General features: G+C 45.3%; 1 protein-coding gene across 1 annotated transcript in view; it reads right to left on the reverse strand.

Annotated features, from left to right (window-relative positions):
- Nucleotides 1–2187: 2187 nt before the first annotated feature.
- Nucleotides 2188–14418, reverse strand: part of znf1035 (zinc finger protein 1035) — a 38401-nt gene continuing 26170 nt past the window's right edge. The window contains exons 3-4 of the mRNA XM_080005587.1: nucleotides 11813–12026; nucleotides 2188–5431 (exon numbers count right to left, since the gene is read on the reverse strand). Coding sequence (XP_079861713.1) covers nucleotides 2479–5361 — 2883 coding nt within the window. The 5' untranslated portion in view covers nucleotides 5362–5431; nucleotides 11813–12026 and the 3' untranslated portion in view covers nucleotides 2188–2478. The remainder of the gene's footprint in view (nucleotides 5432–11812; nucleotides 12027–14418) is intronic.

Consider the following 14418-nt stretch of genomic DNA (forward strand, 5'->3'; position numbering starts at 1 on the left):
TCGACCACTGGAGCGACCTTGGATTGAAGTGCCTGAGCACCTGTCTCTAAAGTCAACCAGATACAAGTGCAAGATGCTGGAAGGAATGAGATAAAAGCTGTGTTATTAGTAAAAAATTTAAAAAAAGAACGTTTTGTATGTTGCAATGCAATATGACAAGTACTCAAATGTTGTTAGGGCATTATGTCAATACAAGTACAAGAAAACACAAACAAGAATAGTTAGTCACAGCTAAGATAGAAGGAGGCATTCGGGTGCTCCTGCAAGAGCAGGATCTTCAGGTATTGCTTGAAGGTTGTGTGTGTCTCTGCAGAGCGTAACGAGCTGGGGAACTCATACCATCGCGTGGGGGCATTGAAAGTATGATGTATGTGCATAGGGTATTACATCATGTTACTACAGCTCCTTAATTATAATATGATATTGTTACACCTGCCCAGCCTGCTCCCTCGCGACCCCACCTGGCCCCCGGCTCACTCCACTCTGAGAACAGCAGAGACCTGCATATAAGCTGCGCGTTCCCTTCCTCTACTATCAGATCCTCTTCAACTACTGACCACGCTTCTACCCTCCTTCATCTGGTTCCTACCAGTTACCTGTTCCCGTTCCCTAACCCTGTGTAACCTGTTCTGGATCATGCAGTGCCCCCCTGCTCCAAATTGTCTGCCTCTAACTTCCGCTGCCTGCCTGCTCTTCCTGAACTTGTGTCTGCTGCCGGTGTCTCAGTTTGGGTTCTACTGCCAGTCCACATGCTAACAGATATAAACACCATTCTGTCACTGTTGGGAACACCACCGGGAAATCAGTCCACCAAATATTTGTGATGTTAGCATTAAAATTATATTAAAATGCAAATGGTTTAATATTGAAGTTACTTTTTGAAGACCCATGCCATTATCACTAAATTATATTGAGCAACAATGTGGTCATCAGAGTAATTAGTTAATTAATTAGTAAACAGTGAAGGCATTGAGGTTGCATGGTTAAAGGATAGGTTTGCTATTTTTCCACCTGCAATACTGTAACTGGTACTTACTGTAGACTAACTGCTATTTCCCATATTGGGCACACCTGTAAATAGTGCACATATCCCCAAGGGGGTGAAACCTATTGTCCTGCCAGTTTATTATTCTTTGTTGTCTGATGCTGTGTCTCAAATTGCCATGCGCTAGAACCAGCTAGAAACATGAAACTTGGCTCAATAACTGGAAATGATGTGCAAAGGCTTCCCTAGAAACAGAAGCCCAATCAGCCAGTTAGTGGCGCTGTAATTATGGCCCAAAAGCGCAATTTTGGAAAGGCCATGCCCCTCACACGTGACTCCGATTGACTTGAAATTTGACATCCAAGTCCAGCTCAATGTACTCTACAAAACAGCCTCTCTCGGACCATTAAAGTCTGCCATTGTGGATTTTTTGCTAATTTACATAATGTAACATCTACTTTTGGGATTTTGACTATATCAATACCAAATTTCATTATAAATGAGCAAGATCGGGCCAAAAGTATGGGGGGGGGGTGGCACAATTATTGAAATGCTAAGTACATTGTGATGATACAAGTGTGTGATTGGTCTCACTCTTTCTTGTAAAAGAAAAAAACTAGCTGAAGTGACTGTTCGGCTTTGTGAAGCCCAAAACCCACTCATTGCTACTCATGTCTTCAATTTTGGGCGATTGAGCTTCTTCCTTCTGTTGAGCGCAAAAGGTTTGAACCCGTCATTTGCGGCTATATTTTAATTTGTACCACTTTCTTGATTGCGCTGTTTTTTGCTGCTGCAACACCGAATTTTCACTTGCAGGGATTAACAGTCTTATTCTAGATTACGCCATGGATCTCATAAACTGCACCAGATTCACACACACTAACTGAATACATACTTATCCACACATCCTACATTTCCCAAACAAATTTTTAATCATTATCTATAGTAGGTTGTACAGTATATATCCTTTGCAAATATAAATAGGCTTAGAATTAAATCATTAATTTTAGACATGGACTTCAAAGAAAAGTGTTCCCAAATACTTAAATTAACATTTCACTCCTGACAATTGTGGTGTTTTAAAGAAAGCAACACAGTCATCACAAAATGCACATTGGAATATGTTTATTAACAGCAGGAGCAAGCAAATTAGCTAAATCTCTACCTCCGTGATAAAGTTTAATTAACTACTACCACAAAGCACTCAGGATATTACAAATACACAAAGCTTGGTTTTCGCGTCATTCTGTTTTTTTTTTTTTAGATGTTAGATTCACATTAGCACAAAAACTTACAGACATAACTGTACAACCTTAAAATTGTTCATGGGTGACGAAAAGCCAATAGTACAACTAGAAAATGGGCTAGCAATAAACTGACCAAAAAAAAATAAAAAATTAAAAAAAAGTAAGAATTATGGCCCAAAAACTTGGAAGCATATTAACAGGCAATTCAAATGAACAGAATCAATATTACAGTTCTTGTTTTGGTTGTTACACAATGTCTCCAGCCATGATGCGGTGAATCCTCCTGCGGTGGTTTTTAAGAGATTTCAGGTTTGGATATGTACCCTGACACACATCGCAACGATATGACTCGGATTGTCTGTGTGTTAGCAAGTGTTTCTGCAGCCCATCCACTGTTCCAAACCAGCGAAAACAAAAGTGACAGCGCACAGGTTTGATTGCGGGCTTGCAAGCACCACTCCTCTGGTGAAACATCAGGCTGATCACATTTGGAAAGTCAGTGTTGCAGCGGGAGCAGTGATTTGTTTTTGGCGGATTCATCACGCGCCCGCCTTTGCACCGATTTAGGGATATGTGCCTTCGTAAAGAGCAGCGACTGGAGAAGGTGTTGTTGCAACGTGTGCACGTAATCCGCTGCTGCTTTTTATTTAGAAGCTGTGCTGGGTGCTTCAGTGGAGGCTGAGGCGCTAACTGAGATGGTTGCTGTTGAGATGGCTGCTGTTGAAAACGCAGCAGCAAAGGCTGAGAGCGCTGTGGCTTAAGACCCTTGTACAGATGGTGATGGGGATGCATGTGAATCTGCAGGTGAACTTCGTAGTCAGCCCAAGAGCTGACTGTCTCGCCGCACGTAGGACACGTGTAGGATTCCTGCGCATGCTTCTGCAGATGCTCCAGGAGAAGCCTTGGAGACGTGAAACCAGCCCCGCACTCACATGTAACTCTCCTTGGAAGAACAGAGGGAAGTGACATAATGCCCCAGTTAGTACCCTCGTCTTGCTGTTGGCTTTGCCCTTCAGATGCACTGCCTGAAAAGCTTGGCTGCAAAGTTCCACTGTTGATTTCTGGCCCCGTATTTTTCAACTGGCATCTCTTACGGTGAGTCAACATGTTGTCTTTGCGGTTAAAGGTTTTTCCACAGAAAGTACAATTAAAGATAGGTCTGGGCTTAGTAACAAGCTGTGGCATGGCCCCCAAAACATTTTCGACTTCACCGTTGCTCTGCTGTGCTACAGCAAATCCATGTGGCCTAAATCCACACAATCTTAGATGGCGCCTTAAAGTGGATGACCGACTATAAGTCTTCTGGCACCTGTTGCATGGAAAACGTTTTACACCATCTCTAATAAAAAATGGCAAGCCGGTAGGGTGAACTGCATTCGCATTGGTTGCTGAAGTCGTTCCTTTAGACTCTGTGTCATTATGAGTCTCCCCTGGAGCACTCAGCACCTCCGTCTCATCATCCAAGGGCACAGTCCATTGGCCTTCATTATCCTCTTTGACAGGAGCAGCAGCTGAATGCTTGCTCTCCCCCTCTTGTTGCTGTAGTGAACTGCTCCTTGGAGAAGCATCCCCCTTTGGCACTGGCATGCCAGTTGCGGGGTAGAACGGTGGGAAGCTCTTGGCTGAACCCGGCCAAGCCAACTCGGTATATGCAGGGTGTTGTGCATTTGCAGGAGTTCCTTCTACCTTAATACGACCAATGACTTCTGTGCTTACAGCAACATTCTTTGACATTTGAGGCCCATTGCTAACATTTACATCAGTATTGTCCACACTTAGTGATCGCATAGATTGTGTATCCTCACTGGAATGGAATGTGGCATGCTGAGAAAGGGATGATGCTGGGCCTTGACACTTGTGCATTTTAAGATTGTACCTCCTTGAATAGCTGTGCTTGCATGATGGACAATAGAAAACTTTTTTTGCACTATTTAAAGTACTGTGTTGCCTAATGTTATGGAAGGGTGACAGTTTTCTTATTAATGCTGATTTGTTTTGCAAAGCACGAGAATGCTGCATTGCGTTGCGGTTTACCTGAGGACAAACGTGATTGTCAGGGAAGGGCAATTTTCCAATTATAAGCTGTTTGCAGTGACGGCAGCATTTAATTCTCTCTTTCCGATGCAAGAAATGATGCTCTGTCAAACTATCTATGTTCTGAAATACCTTACGGCACCGACCACATTGGTACATCCCGCATTTTCCATTACCATTGGAATCAATAAACTTCTGCCGGGTTTCAAGAAGCACAACAGGGGAGAAGGTCTTAGTAAGGGAAACAATGCTTTTTTTACTAGAGTCCAGAATTTTTCCAACCGCGGGAGCTTTTGTCTTTGTGACAGCTTTCTTAAGCAGTTCCCTCAGTTGGACAACAGGGGCTTCTGTGTTGGGTTCGCCATCTGTAGTTGTAGCTTTTGCGATCGCTACTGGGACGACTTCAGTTTTAGGAATGATTTGTTTCTTGCTTTGTTTTGAAAATTGATGAGGCTGAAGGTGTTTCATGTATGTGGTGGCAAGCAACTTCATCAAGCGGTTGTTGGGCAAATTCTGCTGGGCACTGCTGGAGACCTTTTCCTTAACTGATAGGTCCTGTTTGGGATTTGGCTCCTGTGTAGTAGCTATACTCTGAGGTTCTTTTTGAGGTGAATCAGGATGAGATTTGCTTTGATCCTGAGTAGTGTTTGTATCAGTAACCCCTTTATTAAGGACGAGATCTTCCTCGGGTTGGGGAGGACGAACCTGGCCACTATCTTCCTTAATAGAGTGAAAAACATTGCTATTCAGGGGTTGCGACAGCTGTGGGGCAGAGATGTGTGAGCGTTTATGCTGCAACATGAGATTAAAGTCCTGAAACTCCTCTCCACACTCACATATATAAGAAGAGGGCGCAGGGCATTCAGGCAAAAGTGGTGTCGAGCTTGGTCGCTGGTTTGACAAGTCCTTATTTTGAGTAACCATGTCATGTTGCAGGCTTGTCGGCTGCACTGGAGGAGGAGTGGAGATTTTGGCCAGTGAATTGGCATGTGTTGCCTGATGTACCAGCAAGGAGGCCAATCCAGTGAAGGTTGCCGAACAGGCCACACAACGATACTCTTTGGAAGATGAAGAGTTTCCTTGTAAGCCGAGCATTGTAGAACAGCCGGCCAATGTTTGAGGGTTATCCAGTTGGTTTTTCACGACTGGTCATGGAAGGTAAACCCTGAAAAACACAGGCATATTTTTAGCCCACTGACAGGTTGAACCTGTCAATCACGGTAAACAATAGAAACAGAACCTAGCCCCCTACAAATTAAGTACCCGTTAACTCTTCTATTCTATTGAATTGATTCTATAAAAGTTTAAAAGACAAATATTACGACAGTCCCTTGCAGACCCTTGTAATTACAGGTAAACGGTTGCTGATTGCAGTGAGCATCATCAACAATGTTAAAAGACAAACGAACACCAACCATCTAAAATAAATTGTGACAGTGACACACCTACATACACACCAACATTAAAACAACTAAAAGGTGAGGTGAACAACATTGATTTCCTCATTCCAATGGCACCTGTCAAGGGGTGGGATATATTAGGCAGCAAGTGAACAGTCAGTTGTTGATGTGTTGGAAGCAGAAAAAATGGCCACTGTAAGGATCTGAGTCACTTTGACAAGGGCCAAATTGTGATGGCTAGATGACGGGGTCAGAGCACCTCCAAAACAGCAGGTCTTTTGGGGTGTTCCTGGTATGCTGTGGTTATACCTACCAAAAGTGGTCCAAGGAAGGACAACTGGTGAACAGGCGACAGGATCATGGGTGCCCAAGGCTCATTGATACTTGTGGCCTCTTCCCACAGAAGAGCTACTGTAGCACAAAAAAAAAAAAATAATGCTGGCTATGATAGAAAAGTGTCAGAACACACAGTGCATCGCTGCTTGCTGCATATGGGGCTGGGCATATGACCATCAGAACTGGACTATGGAGCAATGGAAGAAAGTGGTCTGGTCTGATAAATAACCATTTATTTTAAAATCGTGTGGATGGCCGGGTGCGTGCATGTTGTCTACCTGAGGAAAAGATTGACACCAGGATGCACTTTGGGAAGAAGGCAAGCTGGCGAATGCAGTTTGATGCTCTGGACAATGTTCTGCTGGGAAACCTTGGGTTCTGGTATTCATGTGGATGTTACTTTGACACGTACCACCGACCTAAACATTGTTGCAGACCAAATACACCCCTTCACGGCAACGGTATTCCCTGATGGCAGTGGCATCTTTAAGCAGGATAATGCGCCTTGCTACACTGCCAATATTGTTCAGGAATGGTTTGAGGAACATGACAGAGTTTAAGGTGTTGACTTGGCCTCCAAATTCCCCAAATCTCAAGCGGCTCGAGCATCTGCTGGATGTGCTGGAAGAAGTCAGATTCATGGGGGCCCACCTTGCAACTTACGCCAAGCTCAGACTACGTGCTTCTGGTCTGACCCACTCACCGACAGGTTTTTGGAGATCGCAGAGCAAAGCCCCAGATTGGAGGCAAATCATAGCGCACTCCTGTGAGTGATGAGTGTGTAGGGTGAACTTCGAGGGGACAAGTCGAGAAGGACAGACTGAAGTGCACCGGAGCAGTAGCCAGAAACACACAACATACCAGAGCTCAACACCAACTTTTAAAAGTGGTCGCCAGGCTGGTAACCAGGCATCAGCCTTTGGTTGCCTAAACTGAAAATATGGTTGCCATTTTGACAAATTAAGATACTATGCAGTTATATGTCAGCTTAATAATGAAAATGTTGTTTTAATGTTTTAATAATGTCTTTATTACAGTAACTGAAAATAAATTGTTGTAGTTTGTGTTTTATATATAGAATTTGAATCTGAAAATTTGAGGGGAAGAAACACCATTCAGGAGCTGTGATAACACAACTCTTCCGGTCACACCCGGCCTGATCACATTTAGCCTGTCACTCTTACACCCACATGTATACTATATGCTCACCACACAGACAATTAAAATCTCAACAGTTGGTTTGTCCCCCCATTGTTAACAATAAAAAAATTTAAATTGGCATCTTTCCATTTAAAAGTAGCTCCCCACCAGATGAGGTCTGAGCCATGCTCATTATTAATGCTGTCTGTCAACAAAGATAATAAATGGTTATTGTATTGTAACGGTCATGTTGTCAAATTTGACCTATTGTTGTTATCGTTATCTATAGATAGAGATGTCTATCTATATATCTTTAGATAGAGATAGCTATCTATAGAGATATATATCTATATTTAGAAATACACACACACACACACACACACACACATATAGTTATATATACACACACACACACAAATACATATTCAAGATCACACACACACACACACACACACACACACACACACACACACACACACACAAACAAACACACCTTTTGTGAGTACACAATATATTTCCAGTAAGTTTTCATTGTTTTTTTCTGTCTAACTTAACTAAAATGTTTTTTCCACACCTAGTTTATTTTTTAAGTCAACTGTACAGGGATGTATGAATATACATGAATACCTGAATGGTGAAGGTCTGAAATAAAGTTATGGTGTTAGCCGCCAGTTTCCAACGTTCCAATAAACGCATCAATTCCGACACGCATTACAGTTTTCCTAGTTCATGCTCTGACGACTTTGAAAGTCGTGTAGCGTGTCCATGGCATTACAGGATTTAAAAGGATCTGCTGCTTACGTACAGGACACCTTCAGAGTTCTTGTGGAGTCCACATCTCGACGCGTCAGAGCTGTTTTGGCGGCACGAGGGGGAGCTGCACAATGTAAGGCAGGTGGTTTTATTGTTGTGGCCGGTCGGTGGCGATCGGCCACAACATTAAAACCGCCAAAACAGCTGTGACCCGTCGAGGCGTGGACTCCACAAGACCCCTGAAGGTGTCCTGTGGTATCTGGCACCAAGACGTGAGCAGCAGATCCTTTAAGGCCTGGAAGTTGCGAGGTGGGGCCCCCATGGATCTGGCTTGCTGTCCCGGCACATCCCATATACTATGTAGGATGATGAGACGTTGCTAAATGTTTTCTTTGAGGCATAGGGTCCCTTTTTGCCAATTTCTTTATGATGTAGTTACTTCTTGGATTTATTACATGTTGGCATTTTTTCCCCCCCATTTTTATTCTCAATACTTCATTGTTGCCTCGGTGTGAGCTGCTGTATCGCCACAATTTCCCTACGTGGAAGGATAAAGGTGTGCGTCTATCGACCCATCTGACCAGTTAACAACAATAAACAGCGTTGCTCAGGTTGACCTGCTAGCCGTTTTTGAGGCGCAAACCGCACCGCTTCACCGGCTGTCCATCCTTGCGCGCAGCGTTTCGACCCCACACCTGCATTGTTTACAAGCAACAGCCTTGTTAGTTTCTAGTGTGGTCGTGACAAACAGCGGGACACAGAGGCAGTGGCCACGTTCCTACGGCAGGCCTCGGGTAGCGGCAGGAAGCTAATAGCTAACAAGCTAAAAAGCAAAAAAGAAAAAAAAAAAAAGCTAAAGCGGCGTTGCACACAATAACCTACCGTGCACCGCGGGACTCTCGGGCGGCTGCAGCTGAAAGAGACGCTCAAAAGTGTCCAGTGGGTTCCCAAGCGATAAGCCTCGGCCGGCGCCCGTCAAAAACATGTGTAGGTTGCGAAAAGGAAGAAGGAAAGTGTTCTGCAGAATATGAATAGAGGCAGATCCCCCGCAGCCTTGGCCAGTGGTGACACCAGACCCGCGAACGAGCCGTTCGCGGCGAACGAGCTATCTTGTGGGCGTCCGGAGTCGACAACTCACAGGCTGGAAATAATTCACGAAATAATGATGGAGCCCAAGGCCTTTCCCGTCAATGCGCATTGGTGTTATTAGCGCACACCGCACATTGATTGACCGCTTTACGCTTTCACATCCCGCAGTTTGCATTTTTCTGTCTAAATCGACAATTATCGCAGAATCAAACGGCGGGAATTGCATTCACAACTCAATCGACCCTCCTGACCCACGTTCATCGCTCGCCAGCAGCTCACCCTCCCTCACCCTGTTCATTCATACCACCTGGATCAGATGGAGGAAGAGTCGCCAAGACGAACGACTCTTTTTTTTTTTTGCCGAAGTGACTCGTCAAGAACCGAATCTGCAAGAGGGTCGAACCTGACGTCGCTGTTGGCCAGATTCTACCCCGTCCACTTGCAGAACCGCAGAGCAGCGGTTCTAGACCCACCGTTTTGGACGTACGCATGCGCCGCCAGTTTTACACACAGGCATGCGCAGAGTCCAGACCCACTATGAAATACGGTCCACTTTTGTAGTCTTTTATGAATTAAAAAAATCCGTCTATATTGTGATCAATTAAGGACTTTTTTTAAAAATCAATATTAACATTTATTAATAGAAAACAACTGTATGCGCGCGCAAACACACACACACACACGTTTTGCATTGTTTGTCTACTTTGACCTGACAGTTGCTTCGCCCTTTGCTTCCCTGTCGGATCTTGAATTCACGAAGCCGCTTGTTCGACCTGTGTTGTGGCACCGTCATGGGATCTGAGTGCAGGAATAGAGTGCTGCTTAAAGCCCTCCACTGTTAGGCCACCGGTGTATTTATTTGCTCGTAGTTCACAAGCGTGGGAACTGATGTCGGGCCTCGATGACGCTCAGTCGCCCTCGATTAGCGGCAGGGTGGGGGTCGCAGGACTCATGAACGCCATCGCTTGAGTTTAGAATCAGAATCGTCTTTATTGCGAAGTACGTTTACACTTTGTCTTGGTGTTCGGTGCATCACAAGGAAAGAAACAAGCAAGCAATAAACAAAGTTAACAAGAAACATAAATGAAAAATAGAATAGGAAAACAATATGTAAAATATATAAGAATATGTAAAATAAGGCTTTATTTTTTCTTCTTTTTTTAAGAAAGAGCTGTAAAGTTTGTGCAGGAATGTGCAAATGTTCAGAGGATGAAGCATAACAGTATGTGTAATGTAAACGGATAATCGTCGGGAAGAATAAGGAATGTGCGTTAATGTAACGCATCGACATATCAATTCAATTCGTGTGGAGACGTTAATTTAACGTGTAGTGTCTGCGGCGGCGGGGTAGGAGCCTGTGTCGGCGGGGGGTCCCCGGCCTTGTTGATGAAAGTTTGCGTCCAGGGTGCGAGGGGGTCGGCCACAATCTCTCCCGCTCGCCTCAGGGTCCCGGAGGCGTACGGGTCCATTTCGGTGGGGGTCCCGGGGCCTCGTTGATGAGGCCAGAGGCCAGAGGGGAAGAAACTGAACTTGTGGCGAGGGGTTTTGGTCTTGTTGGACCGCGGCCCCCTGCCAGAGGGAAGTGTTTCGGGGAGTTTGTGTCCGGGCTGGGAGGGGTCAGCCACAATCTTACCTGCACGCCCCAGGGTCCCGGAGGCGTACAGGTTCCTGGAGAGATGGGAGATTGCAGCCAATCACCTTCTCAGCGGAGTGAATGACACGCTGCAGTCTGCCCTTGTCCTTGGTGGTTGCAGCAGCTTACGTGATGGTGATGGTGGAGATGGTGATGGTTTTATGCAAGTTATTGGTATTATTATTATTATTATTAGGAAAGGCATATGTGAGTTGCAAAAATGATTTTGCATTCAGTGGTTGTTTCTGGCTATTCCTGTTCATTGGTGGATTAACGAAAGGTTAATACAATATTACATGTAAGGGTTCTTTATATTATATATATATATATATTTTTTTTTCTTCCATTCTTTAGGGTATGTTACTAAATTGTGTGTGTGTTGGGGAGTGTTTTCAGTGACCCCCCCCCCCCCCCCTGCATACATACATATAGATAGATAGATACAATAATCCAAAAGATAGACAGAGGCAACAGCACCTTAACGCCAACCTTCTGGCACAATTGAACAAGAGGATGGGTGAAATGCATTTCATTGCCTCAGTACTTGTACTCTGCGCAATGACATAAATATCAAGTTGAGATGTCCGGATCTCATTTCGAATTTTCTCAGTGGGTAAGTGGGCTTGTTGGGAGTACAAGTCCTTTAATCATTGTACTAGTTTATTTTGGAATTCTTGTGAGTGGAAAATGTAATAATACTACGTCTCAGAACTGCCTTTGTCATTCCCCAGAGTAAAAATAGTGATATTTATGGAGAGTCATTCTCCAGATGTAAGGATGTAATTAGTTCCGGTGAATTATTTTTCAAAATGAAAGCCCCTCAGCGCATGATGACACTGCCATTATGATTTTCAACAGCAGCTGGTAATATATGGAATTTGAATATTAGGCCACATGCTATCGCAAAGTGATATGCTGTATTATGTATTATTATTAGGGGTCCAGCCCTATTTAACAAAGAAATTACAGAAATGTATATATATAATAAGTAGTTCTGGTTTATCCGTGGATCCCCGCTTTCTGGATCTCCAGCTGTCCGTGTCGGATCATGGCCGCCGCCGCCCCCTTAGTCCACCACATACCCCCACCGTCGCACTTAGGCCAGGCGCTGTCCGGCCGACAGCCGACCCCCACCCCCCCCGGAGCGGGAGAGGAAGTCTGCTCCGACCATCTGGGCACCCGGCCTGTGGCTCACCCGGAAGTTGAAGGATGGTAGGGCAAAATACCACCGGGTGATCCGCACATTGGTGTCTTTCATGTGGTGGAGCCATTGTAGGGGGGCGTGGCCTGAACAGAGGGCGAAGACCCTACCCAGGAGGTAATAACGGAGGGTGGTGGCCGGCCGGCCGGTCCACACCCTCGCCCTCCTGGGACAGAATGGCTCCAAGCCCCCTGTCCGATGAGTCCGTCTGCAGACAGAAAGGAAGAGCAAAGTTAGGGGTATGCAGTACAGGCTCCCCACGGAGAGCTGCCTTTAATTTAACAAATGCCTGTTGGCACGGCTCTGACCACTGGACCGGATCTGGAGCACCTTTTAGAGTCAAGTCGGTCAAGGGGCTGGACAGTGCCGCAAATTCCGGCACAAACCTCCTATAGTATCCGACCAGCCCCAAAAACTGCTTTACCTCCTTTTTTACATTACATTCAGCAGACGCTTTTATCCAAAGCGACTTACAATTATTCAAACACTGACGGACGCAGCCATCAGGAGCAATGAGGGGTTAAGTGTCTTGCTCAAGGACACTACAGCATGCTAGCAGGAAGAGCCTGGGATCGAACCAGCAACCTTTAGATTACTAGATGACCAACTCTACCTCCTGAGCACCATCCCCTTGGCTTTTAGGGGTTCTTCTTAGTCTTCAGTCTTGACGTGCTGGCGACTGCGGCGGTCTTAACCTGTGGTCGGAGCAGGGCCCCTCCCCAAGTGGTACCCCAAATTCCGTACCTGCCTCCACCCAACCGCGCACGTCTTTGGGTTGCCGGTGAGCCCCGTGCGCCTCAGGTACGCTAGCACTGCGTCCACATGCTGCATATGCCGCTCCCCCGTATTGCTATGAATAATGACAGTCTAAATATGCAGCGGCGAATGCTGCATGCGGGCGCAGGACCCTGTCCTTGAGTCTCTGGAAGTTTGCGGGGGCACCAAACATCCCGAATGGAAGCACTCGTAATTGGTACAGGCCTTGTGGAGTGGAGAAGGCAGATTTTTCCTTGGACTGCTGGGACAAGGGAATCTGCCAGTAGCCCTTGGTTAAATCCAGCGTCGTAAAAAACTGCACTGACCCATCAGGCTTACCCACTAGCACGATGGGGCTGGACCAGTCGCTCGTAGATTCCTCTATTCCCCCCTTGTCCAGCATGGCCTCTAATTCCGCCTGCACTATTTTCAGTTTGTTTTCGGGCAGGCGATGCGGCCGAAAGTGCACCTTCACCACCAGGGTCGTCTCCACATGGTGGAGTATGAGGGGCATACGGCCGGGCAGGGAGAGAGATGGTCACTTAACAGGGCCGCAGTGTGATCTGCCGGCTTTGGAACCTTCGGCCCCAACTCGTCCCTGCTCAGGTGCCACTCGTGAACGATTGTTCTGGCTCAGGGCCAGGGAATGAGGAAGAGGAGGTAGGTGGAGGCAAAATAGCGCCCATTAGCGTGTTCATTAACAAGTCTCTTAAATCAAAGGTGGCTCGTGGGCCGAAAAAGAAACTCAGGGCTCGCAGGCCAATATATATATAAATAGTTCCCGTTTATCCGTGGATCCCCCCTTCCTGGATCCCCAGCAGCTGAGCGGCCGATGGGAGACTGCACCGCCTGTCTGCAGCGACGGCTTGGCCCCGCCCCCTTGGTCCACCACACCTACAAACATGGTTGAGATGTAATTTAAACTGCTGTCACAAGGCTCTCGTGGTTCAAATTTCATCCAAATCAATCGACATATGGAGCAAACATGAGTGACAAACCCCAAAAACTTTGACCCGAAATATTCAGTTGGTCTGGTTAAACTGACACGTCCCATGTCTCATTCTAAAATTAACGAGATTAGATCTACAGTGATTAGAGAAACTATGAATTTAAATGTGAATTTATATAGCTTCTTACCTGGTAGATGTTAGATATGTTTGATTGATATCTTAAATCTGTGGCCCACATTACTTTGCTGGATTTATGAAAAATAGTTTTCTTTTAAATTTTATTACATTTCACTGCATATATGTATGAAAGTATGTATATGTAAGTGACGAATAAAAATCTTGAATCTTGAAAAATAGAAAAAAAAAAAAAAAGATTCCTTAAAAGATTTGTCAGCGTATCCACCGACAACACTGAAATGTGCGACTCAGTGATGGGTTCAAGATCCAGCGAGATGTAAGAAAAGTAAAAGCCGTGCAATGGTAATTATGCACAAAAATACCACAATGTTTTTGGTATTTCATTGAAATGTAACTAACTGAAAATGTGATCCAAGAAGGCAGTTCTAAGAACCTTTGGAGGTTCTTTGAGTCTGCACTGCATGATCCAGGAACGATTGTAGTTGTTAATGCATCGTTCTTGATGGACATTTTTTTGCTTCTCCCCCCAAGCCAGGGACTTAACGACACAAGAGGAACATTCAGTGACACGTTCAGTGATTGGTCGAACACATGAGCCAATGAAGCACCGGTAAGGGACATACCTAAAAACATGTTGCAAACAGTAACAAAAGCTGACAAAAAGACGCATAATTTAAAGTAAACATGTCCACACACACACACACACACACACACACACACACACACACACACACACACACACACACACACACACAC

The sequence above is a fragment of the Zeus faber genome, assembly GCF_960531495.2.
Source record: "Zeus faber genome assembly, chromosome: 8".
In the NCBI taxonomy this organism is placed as follows: domain Eukaryota; kingdom Metazoa; phylum Chordata; class Actinopteri; order Zeiformes; family Zeidae; genus Zeus; species Zeus faber.